The following is an 18,700-nucleotide window of genomic DNA, read 5'->3' as shown; positions in this document are numbered from 1 at the left end:
GGGCTCCAGATCCTCTATCTGTTCTGACTCTCTACCCTCCCTCTCTCTCTCCCCCCTCAGGGCTCAGATCCTCTATCTGTTCTGACTCTCTACCCTCCCTCTCTCTCTCTCCCTCAGGGCTCAGATCCTCTATCTGTTCTGACTCTCTACCTCCCTCTCTCTCTCTCCTCCCCCTCAGGGCTCCAGATCCTCTATCTGTTCTGACTCTCTATCCTCCCTCCTCCTCTCTCCAGATCCTCTATCTGTTCTGACTCCCCCTCTCTCCTCTCTCCCCTCAGGGCTCCAGATCCTCTATCTGTTCTGACTCTCTATCCTCCCTCTCTCTTTCCAGATCCTCTGTTCTGACTCTCTATCCTCCCTCTCTCTCTCTCCCTCAGGGCTCAGATCCTCTATCTGTTCTGACTCTCTATCCTCCCTCTCTCTCTCTCCCTCAGGGCTCCAGATCCTCTATCTGTTCTGACTCTCTATCCTCCCTCTCTCTCTCTCCCTCAGGGCTCCAGATCCTCTATCTGTTCTGACTCTCTATCCTCCCTCTCTCTCTCTCCCCCCCTCAGGGCTCCAGATCCTCTATCTGTTCTGACTCTCTATCCTCCCTCTCTTCTCCCCTCTTTCTGACTCTCTACCTCTGTTCCCCCTCAGGGCTCCCTGTTCTGACTCTCTACCCTCCCTCTCTCTCTCTCCCCCTCAGGGCTCCAGATCCTCTATCTGTTCTGACTCTCTACCATCCCTCTCTCTCTCCCCTCAGGTCTCTCTCTCTATCCCTGACTCAGGGCTCCAGATCCTCTATCTGTTCCCTCTCTCTCTTTCCCTCTGTTCTGACTCCCTACCTCCCTCTCTCTCTCCCCTCAGGGCTCCAGATCCTCTATCTGTTCTGACTCTCTACCCTCCCTCTCTCTCTCCCTCAGGGCTCCAGATCCTCTATCTGTTCTGACTCTCTACCCTCCCTCTCTCTCTCCCCTCAGGGCTCCAGATCCTCTATCTGTTCTGACTCTCTACCCTCCCTCTCTCTCTCCCTCAGTTCTGACTCTCTACCCTCCCTCTCTCTCTCCCCCTCAGGGCTCAGATCCTCTATCTGTTCTGACTCTCTACCCTCCCCGTCTCTCTTCTCCCTCTGTTCTGACTCTCTATCCTCCCTCTCTCTCTCCCTCAGGGCTCCAGATCCTCTATCTGTTCTGACTCTCTATCCTCCCTCTCTCTCTCCCCCCCTCAGGGCTCCAGATCCTCTATCAGTTCTGACTCTCTACCCTCCCCTCTCTCTCTCTTTCCCTATGTTCTGACTCTCTACCCTTTCTCTCTCTCTCCCCTCAGGGCTCAGATCCTCTATCTGTTCTGACTCTCTACCCTCCCTCTCTCTCTCTCTCAGGGCTCCAGATCCTCTATCTGTTCTGACTCTCTCTCTCTCTTTCCCTCTGTTCTGACTCTCTACCCTCCCTCTCTCTTTCCCCCTCAGGGCTCCAGATCTCTCTGTTCTGACTCTCTCCCTCCTCTCCCCTCAGTTCTGACTCTCTACCCTCCCTCTCTCTCTCCCCTCAGGGCTCCAGATCCTCTATCTGTTCTGACTCTCTCTCTCTCTTTCCCTCTGTTCTGACTCTCTACCATCCCTCTCTCTCTCCCCCTCAGGGCTCCAGATCCTCTATCTGTTCTGACTCTCTACCCTCCCTCTCTCTCTCCCCCCCTCAGGGCTCCAGATCCTCTATTTGTTCTGACTCTCTACCCTCCCTCTCTCTCTCCCCCTCAGGGCTCAGTTCTGACTCTCTACCATCCTCTCTCTCTCTCTCTCCCTCAGGGCTCCAGATCCTCTATCTGTTCTGACTCTCTACCCTCCCTCTCTCTCTCCCCCCCTCAGTTCTCAGATCTCTCTGACTCTCTCCCTCCCTCTCTCTCTCTCCCCCTCAGGGCTCAGATCCTCTATCTGTTCTGACTCTCTACCCTCCCTCTCTCTCTCTCCCCCTCAGGGCTCCAGATCCTCTATCTGTTCTGACTCTCTATCCTCCCTCTCTCTCTCTCCCCTCAGGGCTCCAGATCCTCTATCAGTTCTGACTCTCTATCCTCCCTCTCTCTCTCTCCCTCAGGGCTCCAGATCCTCTATCTGTTCTGACTCTCTATCCCTCCTCTCTCTCCCCTTTCCTCTATCTGTTCTGACTCTCTATCCTCCCTCTCTCTCTCCCTCAGGGCTCCAGATCCTCTATCTGTTCTGACTCTCTACCCTCCTCCTCTCTCTCTCCCCCTCAGGGCTCAGATCCTCTATCTGTTCTGACTCTCTATCCTCCCTCTCTCTCTCTCCTCAGGGCTCCAGATCCTCTATCTGTTCTGACTCTCTACCCTCCTCTCTCTCTCTCTCCCTCAGGGCTCCAGATCCTCTATCTGTTCTGACTCTCTACCTCCCTCTCTCTCTCTTCCCTCAGGGCTCCAGATCCTCTATCTGTTCTGACTCTCTATCCTCCCTCTCTCTCTCTCCCTCAGGGCTCCAGATCCTCTATCTGTTCTGACTCTCTATCCTCCCTCTCTCTTTCCCTCTGTTCTGACTCCTACCTCCCTCTCTCTCTCCCTCAGGGCTCCAGATCCTCTATCTGTTCTGACTCTCTACCTCCCTCTCTCTCTCCTCCCCCTCAGGGCTCCAGATCCTCTATCTGTTCTGACTCTCTACCCTCCCTCTCTCTTTCCCTCTGTTCTGACTCCTATCCTCCCTCTCTCTCTCTCCCCTCAGGGCTCCAGATCCTCTATCTGTTCTGACTCTCTATCCTCCCTCTCTCTCTCCCCTCAGGGCTCAGATCCTCTATCTGTTCTGACTCTCTGACTCTCTATGTTCTGACTCTCTACCCTCCCTCTCTCTCTCCCCCTCAGGGCTCCAGATCCTCTATCTGTTCTGACTCTCTACCCTCCCTCTCTCTTTCCCTCTGTTCTGACTCTCTATCCTCCCTCTCTCTCTCTCCCCTCAGGGCTCCAGATCCTCTATCTGTTCTGACTCTCTATCCTCCCTCTCTCTCTCTCCCTCAGGGCTCCAGATCCTCTATCTGTTCTGACTCTCTATCCTCTCTCTCTCTTTCCCTCTGTTCTGACTCTCTATCCTCCCTCTCTCTCTCCCCCTCAGGGCTCCAGATCCTCTATCTGTTCTGACTCTCTATCCCCTCTCTCTTCCCCCTGTTCTGACTCCCTACCATCCCTCTGACTCTCTCTCTCTCCCCTCTCTAGGGCTCCAGATCCTCTATCTGTTCTGACTCTCTACCCTCCCTCTCTCTCTCCCCCCCTCAGGGCTCCAGATCCTCTATCTGTTCTGACTCTCTACCCTCCCTCTCTCTTCCCTCTGTTCTGACTCTCTACCCTCCCCTCTCTCTCCCCATCAGGGCTCCAGATCCTCTATCTGTTCTGACTCTCTCTCTCCCTCTTTCTCCCTCTGTTCTGACTCTCTACCATCCCTCTCTCTCTCCTCCTCTCCTCAGGGCTCAGATCCTCTATCTGTTCTGACTCTCTACCCTCCTCTCTCTCTCTCCCCTCAGGGCTCCAGATCCTCTATCTGTTCTGACTCTCTACCCTCCCTCTCTCTCTCTCCCCTCAGGGCTCAGATCCTCTATCTGTTCTGACTCTCTACCCTCCCTCTCTCTCTCTCCCCCTCAGGGCTCCAGATCCTCTATCTGTTCTGACTCTCTACCCTCCCTCTCTCTCTCCCCCTCAGGGCTCCAGATCCTCTATCTGTTCTGACTCTCTACCCTCCCTCTCTCTCTCCCCCTCAGGGCTCAGATCCTCTATCTGTTCTGACTCTCTACCCTCCCTCTCTCTCTCTCCCCCTCAGGGCTCCAGATCCTCTATCTGTTCTGACTCTCTATCCTCCCTCTCTCTCTCTCCCCTCAGGGCTCAGATCCTCTATCTGTTCTGACTCTCTATCCTCCCTCTCTCTCTCTCCCCCTCAGGGCTCCAGATCCTCTATCTGTTCTGACTCTCTACCCTCCCTCTCTCTCTTTCCCTCACTCCAGATCCTCTATCTGTTCTGACTCTCTATCCTCCCTCTCTCTCCCCCCTCAGGGCTCAGATCCTCTATCTGTTCTGACTCTCTATCCTCCCTCTCTCTCTCCCTCCTGACTCCTCCAGGGCTCAGATCCTCTATCTGTTCTGACTCTCTACCCTCCCTCTCTCTCTCCCCCCTCAGGGCTCCAGATCCTCTATCTGTTCTGACTCTCTACCCTCCCTCTCTCTCTCTCCCCTCCCTCTATCAGTTCTGACTCTCTATCCTCCCTCTCTCTCTCCCCCCTCAGGGCTCAGATCCTCCATCTGTTCTGACTCTCTACCCTCCCTCTCTCTCTCTCCCCCTCAGGGCTCCAGATCCTATATCTGTTCTGACTCTCTATCCTCCCCTCTCTCTCTCCCTCAGGGCTCCAGATCCTCTATCAGTTCTGACTCTCTATCCTCCCTCTCTCTCTCTCCCTCAGGGCTCCAGATCCTCTATCTGTTCTGACTCTCTACCATCCCTCTCTCTCTCTCCCCCTCAGGGCTCCAGATCCTCTATCTGTTCTGACTCTCTACCCTCCCTCTCTCTCTCTCCCCCTCAGGGCTCCAGATCCTCTATCTGTTCTGACTCTCTACCCTCCCTCTCTCTCTCCCCCTCAGGGCTCAGATCCTCTATCTGTTCTGACTCTCTATCCTCCCTCTCTCTCTCTCTCCTCAGGGCTCCAGATCCTCTCAGTTCTGACTCTCTATCCCCCTCTCTCTCTCTCCCTCAGGGCTCCAGATCCTCTATCTGTTCTGACTCTCTATCCTCCCTCTCTCTTTTCCCTCTGTTCTGACTCTCTATCCTCCCTCTCTCTCTCTCTCCCTCAGGGCTCCAGATCCTCTATCTGTTCTGACTCTCTATCCTCCCTCTCTCTCTCTCCCTCAGGGCTCAGATCCTCTATCTGTTCTGACTCTCTATCCTCCCTCTCTCTCTCCCTCAGGGCTCCAGATCCTCTATCTGTTCTGACTCTCTATCCTCCCTCTCTCTTTCCCTCTGTTCTGACTCTCTATCCTCCCTCTCTCTTTCCCTCTGTTCTGACTCCCTACCATCCCTCTCTCTCTCCCCTCAGGGCTCAGATCCTCTATCTGTTCTGACTCTCTATCCTCCCTCTCTCTCTCCCCCTCAGGGCTCCAGATCCTCTATCTGTTCTGACTCTCTATCCTCCCTCTCTCTTTCCCTCTGTTCTGACTCACTATCCTCCCTCTCTCTCTCTCCCCTCAGGGCTCCAGATCCTCTATCTGTTCTGACTCTCTATCCTCCCTCTCTCTCTCCCCTCAGGGCTCCAGATCCTCTATCAGTTCTGACTCTCTACCCTCCTCCTCTCTCTCTCTTTCCCTATGTTCTGACTCTCTACCCTTTCTCTCTCTCTCCCCTCAGGGCTCCAGATCCTCTATCTGTTCTGACTCTCTACCCTCCCTCTCTCTCCCCCTCAGGGCTCAGATCCTCTATCTGTTCTGACTCTCTCTCTCTTTCCCCCTGTTCTGACTCCCTACCATCCCTCTCTCTCTCCCCCTCAGGACTCCAGATCCTCTATCTGTTCTGACTCTCTACCCTCCCTCTCTCTTTCCCTCTGTTCTGACTCTCTATCCTCCCTCTCTCTCTCTCTCCCTCAGGGCTCCAGATCCTCTATCTGTTCTGACTCTCTATCCTCCCTCTCTCTCTCTCCCTCAGGGCTCCAGATCCTCTATCTGTTCTGACTCTCTATCCTCCTCTCTCTTTCCCTCTGTTCTGACTCACTATCCTCCCTCTCTCTCTCCCTCAGGGCTCCAGATCCTCTATCTGTTCTGACTCTCTATCCTCCCTCTCTCTCTCCCCCTCAGGGCTCAGATCCTCTATCAGTTCTGACTCTCTACCCTCCTCCTCTCTCTCTCTTTCCCTATGTTCTGACTCTCTACCCTCCCTCTCTCTCTCTCCCCCAGGGCTCCAGATCCTCTATTTGTTCTGACTCTCTACCCTCCCTCTCTCTCTCCCTCTCAGGGCTCCAGATCCTCTATCTGTTCTGACTCTCTACCCTCCCTCTCTCTCTCCCTCAGTTCTGACTCTCTACCCTCCCTCTCTCTCTCCCCCTCAGGGCTCCAGATCCTCTATCTGTTCTGACTCTCTACCCTCCCTCTCTCTTTCCCTCTGTTCTGACTCTCTATCCTCCCTCTCTCTCTCTCCCTCAGGGCTCCAGATCCTCTATCTGTTCTGACTCTCTACCCTCCCTCTCTCTCTCTCCCCTCAGGGCTCAGATCCTCTATCTGTTCTGACTCTCTCTCCCTCTCTCTTTCCCCCTCTGTTCTGACTCCCTACCCTCCCTCTCTCTCTCCCTCAGTTCTGACTCTCTACCCTCCCTCTCTCTCTCCCCCTCAGGGCTCAGATCCTCTATCTGTTCTGACTCTCTACCCTCCCTCTCTCTCTCCCTCAGTTCTGACTCTCTAGGGCTCCAGATCCTCTATCTGTTCTGACTCTCTACCATCCCTCTCTCTCTCTCCCCCTCAGGGCTCAGATCCTCTATTTGTTCTGACTCTCTACCCTCCCTCTCTCTCTCTCCCCCTCAGGGCTCCAGATCCTCTATCAGTTCTGACTCTCTATCCTCCCTCTCTCTCTCCCCCCTCAGGGCTCCAGATCCTCTATCTGTTCTGACTCTCTATCCTCCCCCTCTCTCTCTCCCTCAGGGCTCCAGATCCTCTATCAGTTCTGACTCTCTATCCTCCCTCTCTCTCTCTCCCTCAGGGCTCCAGATCCTCTATCTGTTCTGACTCTCTACCCTCCCTCTCTCTCTCTCCCCCTCAGGGCTCCAGATCCTCTATCTGTTCTGACTCTCTATCCTCCCTCTCTCTTTCCCTCTGTTCTGACTCCCTACCATCCCTCTCTCTCTCCCCCTCAGGGCTCCAGATCCTCTATCTGTTCTGACTCTCTATCCTCCCTCTCTCTCTCTCCCTCAGGGCTCCAGATCCTCTATCTGTTCTGACTCTCTATCCTCCTCTCTCTTTCCCTCTGTTCTGACTCACTATCCTCCCTCTCTCTCTCTCCCTCAGGGCTCCAGATCCTCTATCTGTTCTGACTCTCTATCCTCCCTCTCTCTCTCCCCTCAGGGCTCAGATCCTCTATCAGTTCTGACTCTCTACCCTCCTCCTCTCTCTCTCCCCCTCAGGGCTCCAGATCCTCTATCTGTTCTGACTCTCTACCTCTTTCCCTATGTTCTGACTCTCTACCCTTTCTCTCTCTCTCCCCCTCAGGGCTCCAGATCCTCTATCTGTTCTGACTCTCTACCCTCCCTCTCTCTCTCTCCCCTCAGGGCTCCAGATCCTCTATCTGTTCTGACTCTCTCTCTCTCTTTCCCTCTGTTCTGACTCCCTACCATCCCTCTCTCTCTCCCCATCAGGTCTTCATATCCTCTATCTGTTCTGACTCTCTCTCTCTCTTTCCCTCTGTTCTGACTCTCTACCCTCCCTCTCTCTCTCTCCCCCTCAGGGCTCAGATCCTCTATCTGTTCTGACTCTCTCTCTCTTTCCCTCTGTTCTGACTCCTACCATCCCTCTCTCTCTCCCCCTCAGGGCTCCAGATCCTCTATCTGTTCTGACTCTCTACCCTCCCTCTCTCTCTCTCCCCCTCAGGGCTCCAGATCCTCTATTTGTTCTGACTCTCTACCCTCCCTCTCTCTCTCCCCCCTCAGGGCTCCAGATCCTCCATCTGTTCTGACTCTCTACCCTCCCTCCTCTCTCTCTCTCCCCTCAGGGCTCCAGATCCTCTATCTGTTCTGACTCTCTATCCTCCCCTCTCTCTCTCCCTCAGGGCTCCAGATCCTCTATCAGTTCTGACTCTCTATCCTCCCTCTCTCTCTCTCCCTCAGGGCTCCAGATCCTCTATCTGTTCTGACTCTCTACCCTCCCTCTCTCTCTCTCCCTCAGGGCTCAGATCCTCTATCTGTTCTGACTCTCTACCCTCCCTCTCTCTCTCTCCCCCTCAGGGCTCCAGATCCTCTATCTGTTCTGACTCTCTATCCTCCCCTCTCTCTCTCTCCCTCAGGGCTCAGATCCTCTATCAGTTCTGACTCTCTATCCTCCCCTCTCTCTCCCCTCAGGGCTCCAGATCCTCTATCAGTTCTGACTCTCTATCCTCCCTCTCTCTCTCTCCCTCAGGGCTCCAGATCCTCTATCTGTTCTGACTCTCTACCATCCCTCTCTCTCTCTCCCCTCAGGGCTCAGATCCTCTATCTGTTCTGACTCTCTATCCTCCCTCTCTCTTTCCCTCTGTTCTGACTCCCTACCATCCCTCTCTCTCTCCCCCTCAGGGCTCCAGATCCTCTATCTGTTCTGACTCTCTATCCTCCCTCTCTCTCTCTCCCTCAGGGCTCCAGATCCTCTATCTGTTCTGACTCTCTATCCTCCCTCTCTCTTTCCCTCTGTTCTGACTCACTATCCTCCCTCTCTCTCTCTCCCTCAGGGCTCCAGATCCTCTATCTGTTCTGACTCTCTATCCTCCCTCTCTCTCTCCCCCTCAGGGCTCCAGATCCTCTATCAGTTCTGACTCTCTACCCTCCTCCTCTCTCTCTCTTTCCCTATGTTCTGACTCTCTACCCTTTCTCTCTCTCTCCCCCTCAGGGCTCCAGATCCTCTATCTGTTCTGACTCTCTACCCTCCCTCTCTCTCTCTCCCCCCTCAGGGCTCCAGATCCTCTATCTGTTCTGACTCTCTCTCTCTCTTTCCCTCTGTTCTGACTCCCTACCATCCCTCTCTCTCTCCCCATCAGGTCTTCATATCCTCTATCTGTTCTGACTCTCTCTCTCTCTTTCCCTCTGTTCTGACTCTCTACCCTCCCTCTCTCTCTCTCCCCTCAGGGCTCCAGATCCTCTATCTGTTCTGACTCTCTCTCTCTTTCCCTCTGTTCTGACTCCCTACCATCCCTCTCTCTCTCCCCCTCAGGGCTCCAGATCCTCTATCTGTTCTGACTCTCTACCCTCCCTCTCTCTCTCTCCCCTCAGGGCTCAGATCCTCTATTTGTTCTGACTCTCTACCCTCCCTCTCTCTCTCTCCCCTCAGGGCTCAGATCCTCTATCTGTTCTGACTCTCTACCCTCCCTCTCTCTCTCCCTCAGTTCTGACTCTCTATCCTCCCTCTCTCTCCCCCTCAGGGCTCAGATCCTCTATCTGTTCTGACTCTCTATCCTCCCTCTCTCTCTCCCCTCAGGGCTCCAGATCCTCTATCAGTTCTGACTCTCTACCCTCCCCTCTCTCTCTCTTTCCCTATGTTCTGACTCTCCCTTTCTCTCTCTCTCCCCTCAGGGCTCCAGATCCTCTATCTGTTCTGACTCTCTACCCTCCCTCCTCTCTCTTTCCCTCTGTTCTGACTCTACCCTCCCTCTCTTCTGACTCTCTACCCTCCCTCTCTCTCTCCCCCTCAGGGCTCCAGATCCTCTATCTGTTCTGACTCTCTACCCTCCCTCTCTCTCTCCCTCAGTTCTGACTCTCTACCATCCCTCTCTCTCTCTCTCCCCTCAGGGCTCCAGATCCTCTATCTGTTCTGACTCTCTACCATCCCTCTCTAGGGCTCCAGATCCTCTATCTGTTCTGACTCTCTACCCTCCCTCTCTCCCCCCCTCAGGGCTCAGATCCTCTATCTGTTCTGACTCTCTATCCTCCCCTCTCTCTCTCCCTCAGGGCTCCAGATCCTCTATCTGTTCTGACTCTCTATCCTCCCTCTCTCTCTCTCCCTCAGGGCTCCAGATCCTCTATCTGTTCTGACTCTCTACCATCCCTCTCTCTCTCTCCCCCTCAGGGCTCTGACTCAGATCCTCTATCTGTTCTGACTCCCTCTAGGGCTCCAGATCCTCTATCTGTTCTGACTCTCTATTCCCTCTGTTCTGAGATCCTCTATCTGTTCTGACTCTCTATCCTTCTCTCTCTTTCCCTCTGTTCTGACTCTATCTCCCTTTCTCTCTCTCTCCCTCAGGGCTCCAGATCCTCTATCTGTTCTGACTCTCTATCCTCCCTCTCTCTCTCTCCCCTCAGGGCTCCAGATCCTCTATCTGTTCTGACTCTCTACCCCCTCCTCCTCCTCAGGGCTCTCCTCTATTCTGACCTATGTTCTGACTCTCTACCCTTTCTCTCTCTCTCCCCCTCAGGGCTCAGATCCTCTATCTGTTCTGACTCTCTACCCTCCCTCTCTCTCTCTCCCCTCTCAGGGCTCCAGATCCTCTATCTGTTCTGACTCCCTCTCTCTCTTTCCCTCTGTTCTGACTCCCTACCATCCCTCTCTCTCTCCCCATCAGGTCTCCAGATCCTCTATCTGTTCTGACTCTCTCTCTCTCTTTCCCTCTGTTCTGACTCTCTACCCTCCCTCTCTCTCTCCCCCCTCAGGGCTCCAGATCCTCTATCTGTTCTGACTCTCTCTCTCTTTCCCTCTGTTCTGACTCCCTACCATCCCTCTCTCTCTCCCCCCTCAGGGCTCCAGATCCTCTATCTGTTCTGACTCTCTATCCTCCCTCTCTCTCTCCCCCTCAGGGCTCCAGATCCTCTATCAGTTCTGACTCTCTACCCTCCTCCTCTCTCTCTCTTTCCCTATGTTCTGACTCTCTACCCTTTCTCTCTCTCTCCCCCCTCAGGGCTCCAGATCCTCTATCTGTTCTGACTCTCTACCCTCCCTCTCTCTCTCTCCCCCTCAGGGCTCCAGATCCTCTATCTGTTCTGACTCTCTCTCTCTCTTTCCCTCTGTTCTGACTCCCTACCATCCCTCTCTCTCTCCCCATCAGGGCTCCAGATCCTCTATCTGTTCTGACTCTCTCTCTCTCTTTCCCTCTGTTCTGACTCTCTACCCCCTCTCTCTCTCTCCCCCTCAGGGCTCCAGATCCTCTATCTGTTCTGACTCTCTCTCTCTTTCCCTCTGTTCTGACTCCCTACCATCTCTCTCTCTCCCCTCAGGGCTCCAGATCCTCTATCTGTTCTGACTCTCTACCCTCCCTCTCTCTCTCTCCCCCTCAGGGCTCCAGATCCTCTATTTGTTCTGACTCTCTACCCTCCCTCTCTCTCTCCCCCTCAGGGCTCCAGATCCTCTATCTGTTCTGACTCTCTACCCTCCCTCTCTCTCTCCCTCAGTTCTGACTCTCTACCCTCCTCTCTCTCTCCCCTCAGGGCTCAGATCCTCTATCTGTTCTGACTCTCTACCCTCCCTCTCTCTTTCCCTCTGTTCTGACTCTCTATCCTCCCTCTCTCTCTCTCCCCTCAGGGCTCAGATCCTCTATCTGTTCTGACTCTCTATCCTCCCTCTCTCTCTCCCCTCAGGGCTCCAGATCCTCTATCAGTTCTGACTCTCTACCCTCCCCTCTCTCTCTTTCCCTATGTTCTGACTCTCTACCCTTTCTCTCTCTCTCCCCCTCAGGGCTCCAGATCCTCTATCTGTTCTGACTCTCTACCCTCCCTCTCTCTCTCTCCCCCTCAGGGCTCCAGATCCTCTATCTGTTCTGACTCTCTCTCTCTTTCCCTCTGTTCTGACTCCCTACCCTCCCTCTCTCTCTCCTCTCAGTTCTGACTCTCTACCTCCCTCTCTCTCTCTCCCTCAGGGCTCCAGATCCTCTATCTGTTCTGACTCTCTACCCTCCCTCTCTCTCTCCCTCAGTTCTGACTCTCTACCATCCCTCTCTCTCTCTCTCTCCTCAGGGCTCCAGATCCTCTATCTGTTCTGACTCTCTATCCATCCCTCTCTCTCTCTCCCCTCAGGGCTCCAGATCCTCTATTTGTTCTGACTCTCTATCCTCCTCTCTCTCTCCCCTCAGGGCTCAGATCCTCTATCAGTTCTGACTCTCTACCCTCCCTCTCTCTCTCTCCCCCTCAGGGCTCCAGATCCTCTATCTGTTCTGACTCTCTACCCTCCCTCTCTCTCCCCCCTCAGTTCTGACTCTCTACCTGACTCCTATCCTCTCTCTCCCCCTCAGGGCTCCAGATCCTCTATCTGTTCTGACTCTCTACCCTCCCTCTCTCTTTCCCTCTGTTCTGACTCTCTATCCTCCCTCTCTCCCTCTCTCTCCCCTCAGGGCTCCAGATCCTCTATCAGTTCTGACTCTCTCCATCCCTCTCTCTCTCTCCCCCCTCAGGGCTCCAGATCCTCTATCTGTTCTGACTCTCTACCCTCCCTCTCTCTCTCTCCCCTCAGGGCTCCAGATCCTCTATCTGTTCTGACTCTCTACCTCCCTCTCTCTCTCCTCTCTCTTTCCCTCTGTTCTGACTCTCTACCCTCCCTCTCTCTCTCTCCCCCTCAGGGCTCCAGATCCTCTATCTGTTCTGACTCTCTACCTCCCCCTCTCTCCTCAGGGCTCCAGATCCTCTCAGTTCTGACTCCCCTCTCTCTCTCTCCCCTCAGAGATCCTCTATCTGTTCTGACTCTCTACCATCCCCCTCTCTCTCTCCCCCTCAGGGCTCAGATCCTCTATCTGTTCTGACTCTCTACCCTCCCTCTCTCTCTCAGGCTCCAGATCCTCTATCTGTTCTGACTCTCTACCCTCCTCTCTCTCTCTCCCTCAGGGCTCCAGATCCTCTATCTGTTCTGACTCTCTACCCTCCCTCTCTCTTTCCCTCTGTTCTGACTCTCTATCCTCCCTCTCTCTCTCTCTCCCTCAGGGCTCAGATCCTCTATCTGTTCTGACTCTCCCTATCCTCCCTCTCTCTCTCTCTCCCTCAGGGCTCAGATCCTCTATCAGTTCTGACTCTCTCCCTCCCCTCTCTCTCTCTTTTCCCTATGTTCTGACTCTCTACCCTTTCTCTCTCTCTCCCCTCAGGGCTCCAGATCCTCTATCTGTTCTGACTCTCTACCCTCCCTCTCTCTCTCTCCCCTCAGGGCTCCAGATCCTCTATCTGTTCTGACTCTCTCTCTCTCTTTCCCTCTGTTCTGACTCCCTACCCTCCCTCTCTCTCTCCCTCAGTTCTGACTCTCTACCCTCCCTCTCTCTCTCTCCCTCAGGGCTCCAGATCCTCTATCTGTTCTGACTCTCTACCCTCCCTCTCTCTCTCCCTCAGTTCTGACTCTCTACCATCCCTCTCTCTCTCTCCCCTCAGGGCTCCAGATCCTCTATCTGTTCTGACTCTCTACCCTCCCTCTCTCTCTCTCCCCTCAGGGCTCAGATCCTCTATCTGTTCTGACTCTCTATCCTCCCTCTCTCTCTCCCCCCTCAGGGCTCCAGATCCTCCATCTGTTCTGACTCTCTACCCTCCCTCTCTCTCTCCCCCTCAGGGCTCCAGATCCTCTACTCTCTACCCTCCCTCTCTCTCTCCCTCAGTTCTGACTCTCTACCCTCCCCTCTCTCTCTCTCCCCCTCAGGGCTCCAGATCCTCTATCTGTTCTGACTCTCTACCCTCCCTCTCTCTTTCCCTCTGTTCTGACTCTCTATCCTCCCTCTCTCTCTCCCCCTCAGGGCTCCAGATCCTCCATCTGTTCTGACTCTCTACCCTCCCCTCTCTCTCTCCCCCTCAGGGCTCCAGATCCTCTATCTGTTCTGACTCTCTATCCTCCCTCTCTCTCCCCTCACTCCCTATCTGTTCTGACTCCCCTCCCCTCTCTCTCCTCAGGGCTCCAGATCCTCTATCTGTTCTGACTCTCTATCCTCCCTCTCTCTCTCTCCCCTCAGGGCTCCAGATCCTCTATCTGTTCTGACTCTCTGATCCCCCTCTCTCTCTCCCCCTCAGGGCTCAGATCCTCTATTTGTTCTGACTCTCTACCCTCCCTCTCTCTCTCTCCCTCAGGGCTCCAGATCCTCTATCTGTTCTGACTCTCTATCCTCTCTCTCCTCTCTCTCCCTCAGGGCTCCAGATCCTCTATCTGTTCTGACTCTCTATCCTCCCTCTCTCTTTCCCTCTGTTCTGACTCTCTATCCTCCCTCTCTCTCTCTCCCTCAGGGCTCCAGATCCTCTATCTGTTCTGACTCTCTATCCTCCCTCTCTCTCTCCCCCTCAGGGCTCCAGATCCTCTATCAGTTCTGACTCTCAGCCCTCCCTCTCTCTCTTTCCCCTCTGTTCTGACTCTCTCTACCCTCCCTCTCTCTCTCCCCATCAGGGCTCAGATCCTCTATCTGTTCTGACTCTCAACCCCCCCTCTCTCTCTCTCCCCCTCAGGGCTCCAGTTCATCTATCAGTTCTGACTCCCTACCATCCCTCTCTCTCTCTCCCCCTCAGGTCTCCAGATCCTCTATCTGTTCTGACTCTCTATCCTCCCAGTATATTATACACAGACTGGACAACAGGACAATGATCCTAAGCCTGGACTTGAACCCGATCGTACATTTCTGGAGAGACCTGAAAATAGCTGTGCAGCGACGCTCCCCATCCAACCTGACAGAGCTTGAGAGGAACTGCAGAGAAGAATGGGAGAAACTCCCCAAATACTGGTGTGCCAAGTTTGTAGCCTCATAACCAAGGAATCAAGGTTGTAATCGCTGCCAAAGGTGCTTCAATACTGAGTAGAGGGTCTGAATACTTATTTAAATGTGATATCTAAGTTTTGTTTTAAATAAAACTGTTCACACATAAAATAAACAGTTTTTGCTTTGTAATTCTGGGTAATTGTGTGTAGATTGATGAGGGGAAAAACACATTTAATCCATTTTAGAATAAGGCTGTAACGTGACAAAATGTGTAAAAAGTCAAGGGGTCTGAATACTTTCTGAATCCCTGTATATCAGTATATTAGACTCTCTCTCTCTCTCTCTCTCTCTCTCTGCAGTGATGTTGTTTTCATCACTTCTGGTTTAACACTGACATCAAGTGGTGATTGTCCAAACTTCACCACTGTTAAGAGAAAGTGAGAGATAGAGAGAGCAGAGAGAAGAGAGAAGGCTGAGGGCAGAGAGCATTAGAGAGAGAGAGAGAGAGCGAGAGAGGAGAGAGAGAAAGAGAGAGAGAGGAGAGAGTGAGAGAGAGATCAAAGAGAGCAGAGAGAGAGCAGAGGGCAGAGAGAACAGAGAGAGCATAGAGCAGAGAGAACAGAGAGAGGAGAGAGAGAGCAGAGAGCAGGCTGGAGAGAGCAAAGAGCAGAGATAATAGAGAGTGAGAGAGCAGAGAGAACAAAGGGCAGAGAGAGAAGAAAACAGAGAGAGAGAGAGCATAGAGCAGAGAGAACAGAGAGAGGAGAGAGCATAGAGCAGAGAACAGAGAGAGAGAGCGGAGATTAGGCTGAGAGAGCAAGAGAGAGAGCAGAGAGTGAGAGAGAGATCAAAGAGAGCAGAGATAATAGAGAGTGAGAGAGCAGAGAGAGAGCGGGTAGAGAGCAGCAGAGCAGAGAGCAGAGAGAACAAAGGGCAGAGAAGAAAATGAGAGAGAGCATAGAGCAGAGAGAACAGAGAGAGGAGAGAGAGAGAGCAGAGAGAACAGAGAGAGAGAGCAGAGAGGCAGAGAGAAGCAGAGAGAGAGAGAGAGAGAGAGAGAGAGAGAGAGAGAGAGCAGGGGGAGGGACAGCAGGCTGAGAGAGCAAAGAGAGAGAGCAGGGAGTGAGGGAGAGATCAAAGAGCAGAGATAATAGAGAGTGAGAGAGCAGAGAGCAGCAGAGCAGAGAGCAGAGAAACAAAGGGCAGAGAGAGAAGAAAACAGAGAGAGAGAGCATAGAGCAGAGAGAACGGAGAAAGAGAGAGCAGAGAAAGCAGAGAGAGTGAGAGAGCAGAGAGCAGAGAACACAGAGAGAGAGAGAGAGAGAGAGAGAGAGAGAGAGAGAAGAGAGAGAGAGCAAGAGGGGAGGGACAGCAGGCTGAGAGAGCAAGAGAGAGCAGGGAGTGAGGGAGAGATCAAAGAGAGCAGAGAGGGGCGAGATAATAGAGTGAGAGGCATAGATAACAAAAGAAGGGCAGAGAGAGAGCAGAGAGAACATAGAGAGGAGAGAGAGCAGAGAGAAGAGAGAGAGAGCAGAGAACAGAGAGAAGAGAGCAGAGAAAGCAGAGAGAGTGAGAGAGCAGAGAACAGAGAGAAGAGAGAGAGCAGACAGAGCAGAGGGAGAGAGAGCAGAGAACAGAGAGGGAGAGAGAGCAGACAACACAGAGAGCAGAGAGAAGAGAGAGCAGAGAGCAGAGGGAGAGCAGAGGGCAGAGAGAACAGAGAGGAGAGAGAGCATAGAGAGTGAGAGAGCAGAGAACAGAGAGAGCAGAGAGAGCAGAGGGAGAGAGAGCAGACAGAGCAGAGGGAGAGAGAGAGCAGAGAACAGAGAGAGCAGAGGCAGAGAGAGAGCAGAAAACAGAGACGAGAGAGCAGAGCAAGAGCAGAGGGCAGAGAGAACAGAGAGAGGAGAGCATAGAGCAGAGAACAGAGAGAGAGAGAGAGAGAGCGGAGAGCAGGCTGAGAGGCAAAGGGAGAGAGCAGAGAGTGAGAGAGAGATCAAAGAGAGCAGAGATAATAGAGAGTGAGAGAGCAGAGAGAGAGCGGGTAGAGAGAGCAGCAGAGCAGAGAGCAGAGAGAACAAAGGGCAGAGAGAGAGAAAAACAGAGAGAGAGCATAGAGCACGAGAGAACGGAGAAAGAGAGAGCAGAGAGAACAGAGAGAAGAGAGAGAGAGAGCAGAGAGCAGAGAGAGAGAGAGAGAGAGAGAGAGAGAGAGAGAGAGAGAGAGAGAGAGAGAGAGAGAGAGAGAGAGCAAGAAAGAGGGGTGGGACAGCAGGCTGAGAGAGCAAGAGAGAGAGGCAGGGAGAACATAGAGAGGGAGAGAGCAGAGAACAGAGAGAAGAGAGCAGAGAAAGCAGAGAGTGAGAGCAGAGAACAGAGAGAGAGAGAGAGAGCAGACAGAGCAGAGGGAGAGAGAGAGCAGAGAGACAGAGAGCAGAGAGAGAGCAGACAACACAGAGAGCAGAGAGAGGGAGAGAGCAGAGAGAGCAGAGGGAGAGCAGAGGGCAGAGAGAACAGAGAGAGGAGAGAGCATAGAGAGTGAGAGAGCAGAGGGAGAGAGAGCAGAGAACAGAGAGCAGAGGGAGAGAGAGCAGACAGAGCAGAGGGAGAGAGCGAGCAGAGAGCAGGCTAATAGCAAATAGAGAGTGAGAGAGCAGAGAGTGAGAGGACAGAGAACTATGTTGCTATAGTGACCCTGCATCACAAAACTGCGTTGCTATAGTGACCCTGCATCACAACACTCTGTTGCTATAGTGACCCTGCATCACAACACTGCGTTGCTATAGTGACCCTGCATCACAACACTATGTTGCTATAGTGACCCTGCATCACAACACTCTGTTGCTATAGTGACCCTGCATCACAACACTCTGTTGCTATAGTAACCCTGCATCACAACACTCTGTTTTTTGAGGAAACGTTAAATCAATAAACAAACTGTTTTCACAATTAACAGGCCTTTTCTTGTTTCAAGTATGTTTTATTATGAAAAGTACAATATATCATTGTATACTTGTACAACTATGAAGCGTAGGTCCATATATAATTGTACAATTTGTTATTCAACATAAAATACATGTTATTGTAAGAGGTCCTGGGTCACAATTATAGGAAGACGCGCAAGTGTTTGTGTTTGTCCAGTGTGTTTGTTTGTCCAGTGTGTGTGTGTTCAGTGTGTGTGTGTCCAATTGTGTGTGTGTGTGTGTCCAGTGTGTGTTTGTGTGTGTGTGTGTGTGTGTGTGTGTTCAGTGTGTGTGTGTCCAGTGTGTGTTTGTGTGTGTGTGTGTGTTCAATGTGTGTGTGTGTGTGTCTAGCGTGTGTGTGTGTGTGTGTGTGTGTGTCCAGCGTGTGTGTGTGTGTGTCCAGTGTGTGTCCAGTGTGTGTTTTCCAGTGTGTGTGTGTGTGTGTGTGCCCAGTGTGTGTGTGTGTGTTTGTCCACTGTGTGTGTGTGTGTGTGTTCAGTGTGTGTGTGTGTGTGTGTGTGTGTGTGTGTGTGTGTGTGTGTGTGTGTGTGTGTGTGTGTGTGTGTGTGTGACCAGTGTGTGTCCAGCAGGCGTGTGTGTCTTTGCCCAGTGTGTGTGTCCAGCAGGTGTATGTGTCAAGTGTAAGTCCAGTGTGTGTGTGTATCTAGTGTGTGTGTCCAGCAGGTGTGTGTGTGTGTCCAGTGTGTGTGTGTGTGTCCAGTGTGTGTGTATCACTGACAGAGGGACACTGAGGAGTCAACACAAACATAAACCCAAAACCCTGGATAGAGGGCTCAGTGAATGTGGAGGTGAATGTGATCAGGTGGGTCAGTGTGTCAGAGGAGGCTCTATAGAAGGACAGAGTGCCGGCTGGCCAGTCCAGATACACTCCTACTCTGTGGGGCTGGAGGAGGGGACGTCTATGGTAGTGTGATTACTATTGTGCCTGGCAATGTAACTGCTGTCATAGCAGTACAGACACCAGGACTTGTCATTGTATCCAAGACAACATTCCTTAACCCCTCCTCTCCTGCTGATTCCTTTATATGTAACTCCTATAACAGCCCCTCCACTCCACTCTACCTCCCAGTAACAGCGCCCAGTCAGACCCTCTCTACACAGCACCTGTTCACAGTCCTCAAATCTCTCTGGGTGATCAGGATACGGCTGCTCCTCTCTCCTCCATGTCACCTTTCTGTTCTCCTCAGATAGAGAGAGTCTGTTTACTGTGTTTGGGTCCAGTGTGAGATCACAGACATCTGATGGATGAAACCAGACACAATATTAGAAATCATCATCATTCACATTAGAATGTTAACTCACTTTTCACTAATTAATTTAATGTAGATGTTTCTAGGTATCAAAAGGAGAAGTTAAGGTAACTTGAGACTTGTTGAATGATCATATGTTATACTGTATGGTA

The 18,700-nt window shown here is 52.7% G+C and overlaps 1 protein-coding gene across 1 annotated transcript in view; it reads right to left on the bottom strand.

The window, feature by feature from the left end:
- Positions 1–18,050: 18,050 nt before the first annotated feature.
- LOC127928871 (NACHT, LRR and PYD domains-containing protein 12-like) overlaps positions 18,051–18,700 on the bottom strand; it is a 28,448-nt gene continuing 27,798 nt past the window's right edge. The window contains 1 exon segment of the mRNA XM_052516423.1: positions 18,051–18,536. Within this exon segment, the coding sequence (XP_052372383.1) occupies positions 18,169–18,536 (368 nt within the window). The 3' untranslated portion in view covers positions 18,051–18,168.

The sequence above is a fragment of the Oncorhynchus keta genome, unplaced genomic scaffold (genome assembly GCF_023373465.1).
Source record: "Oncorhynchus keta strain PuntledgeMale-10-30-2019 unplaced genomic scaffold, Oket_V2 Un_scaffold_4354_pilon_pilon, whole genome shotgun sequence".
NCBI lineage: Eukaryota > Metazoa > Chordata > Actinopteri > Salmoniformes > Salmonidae > Oncorhynchus > Oncorhynchus keta.
This window is presented reverse-complemented; position numbering and strand designations above follow the sequence as displayed.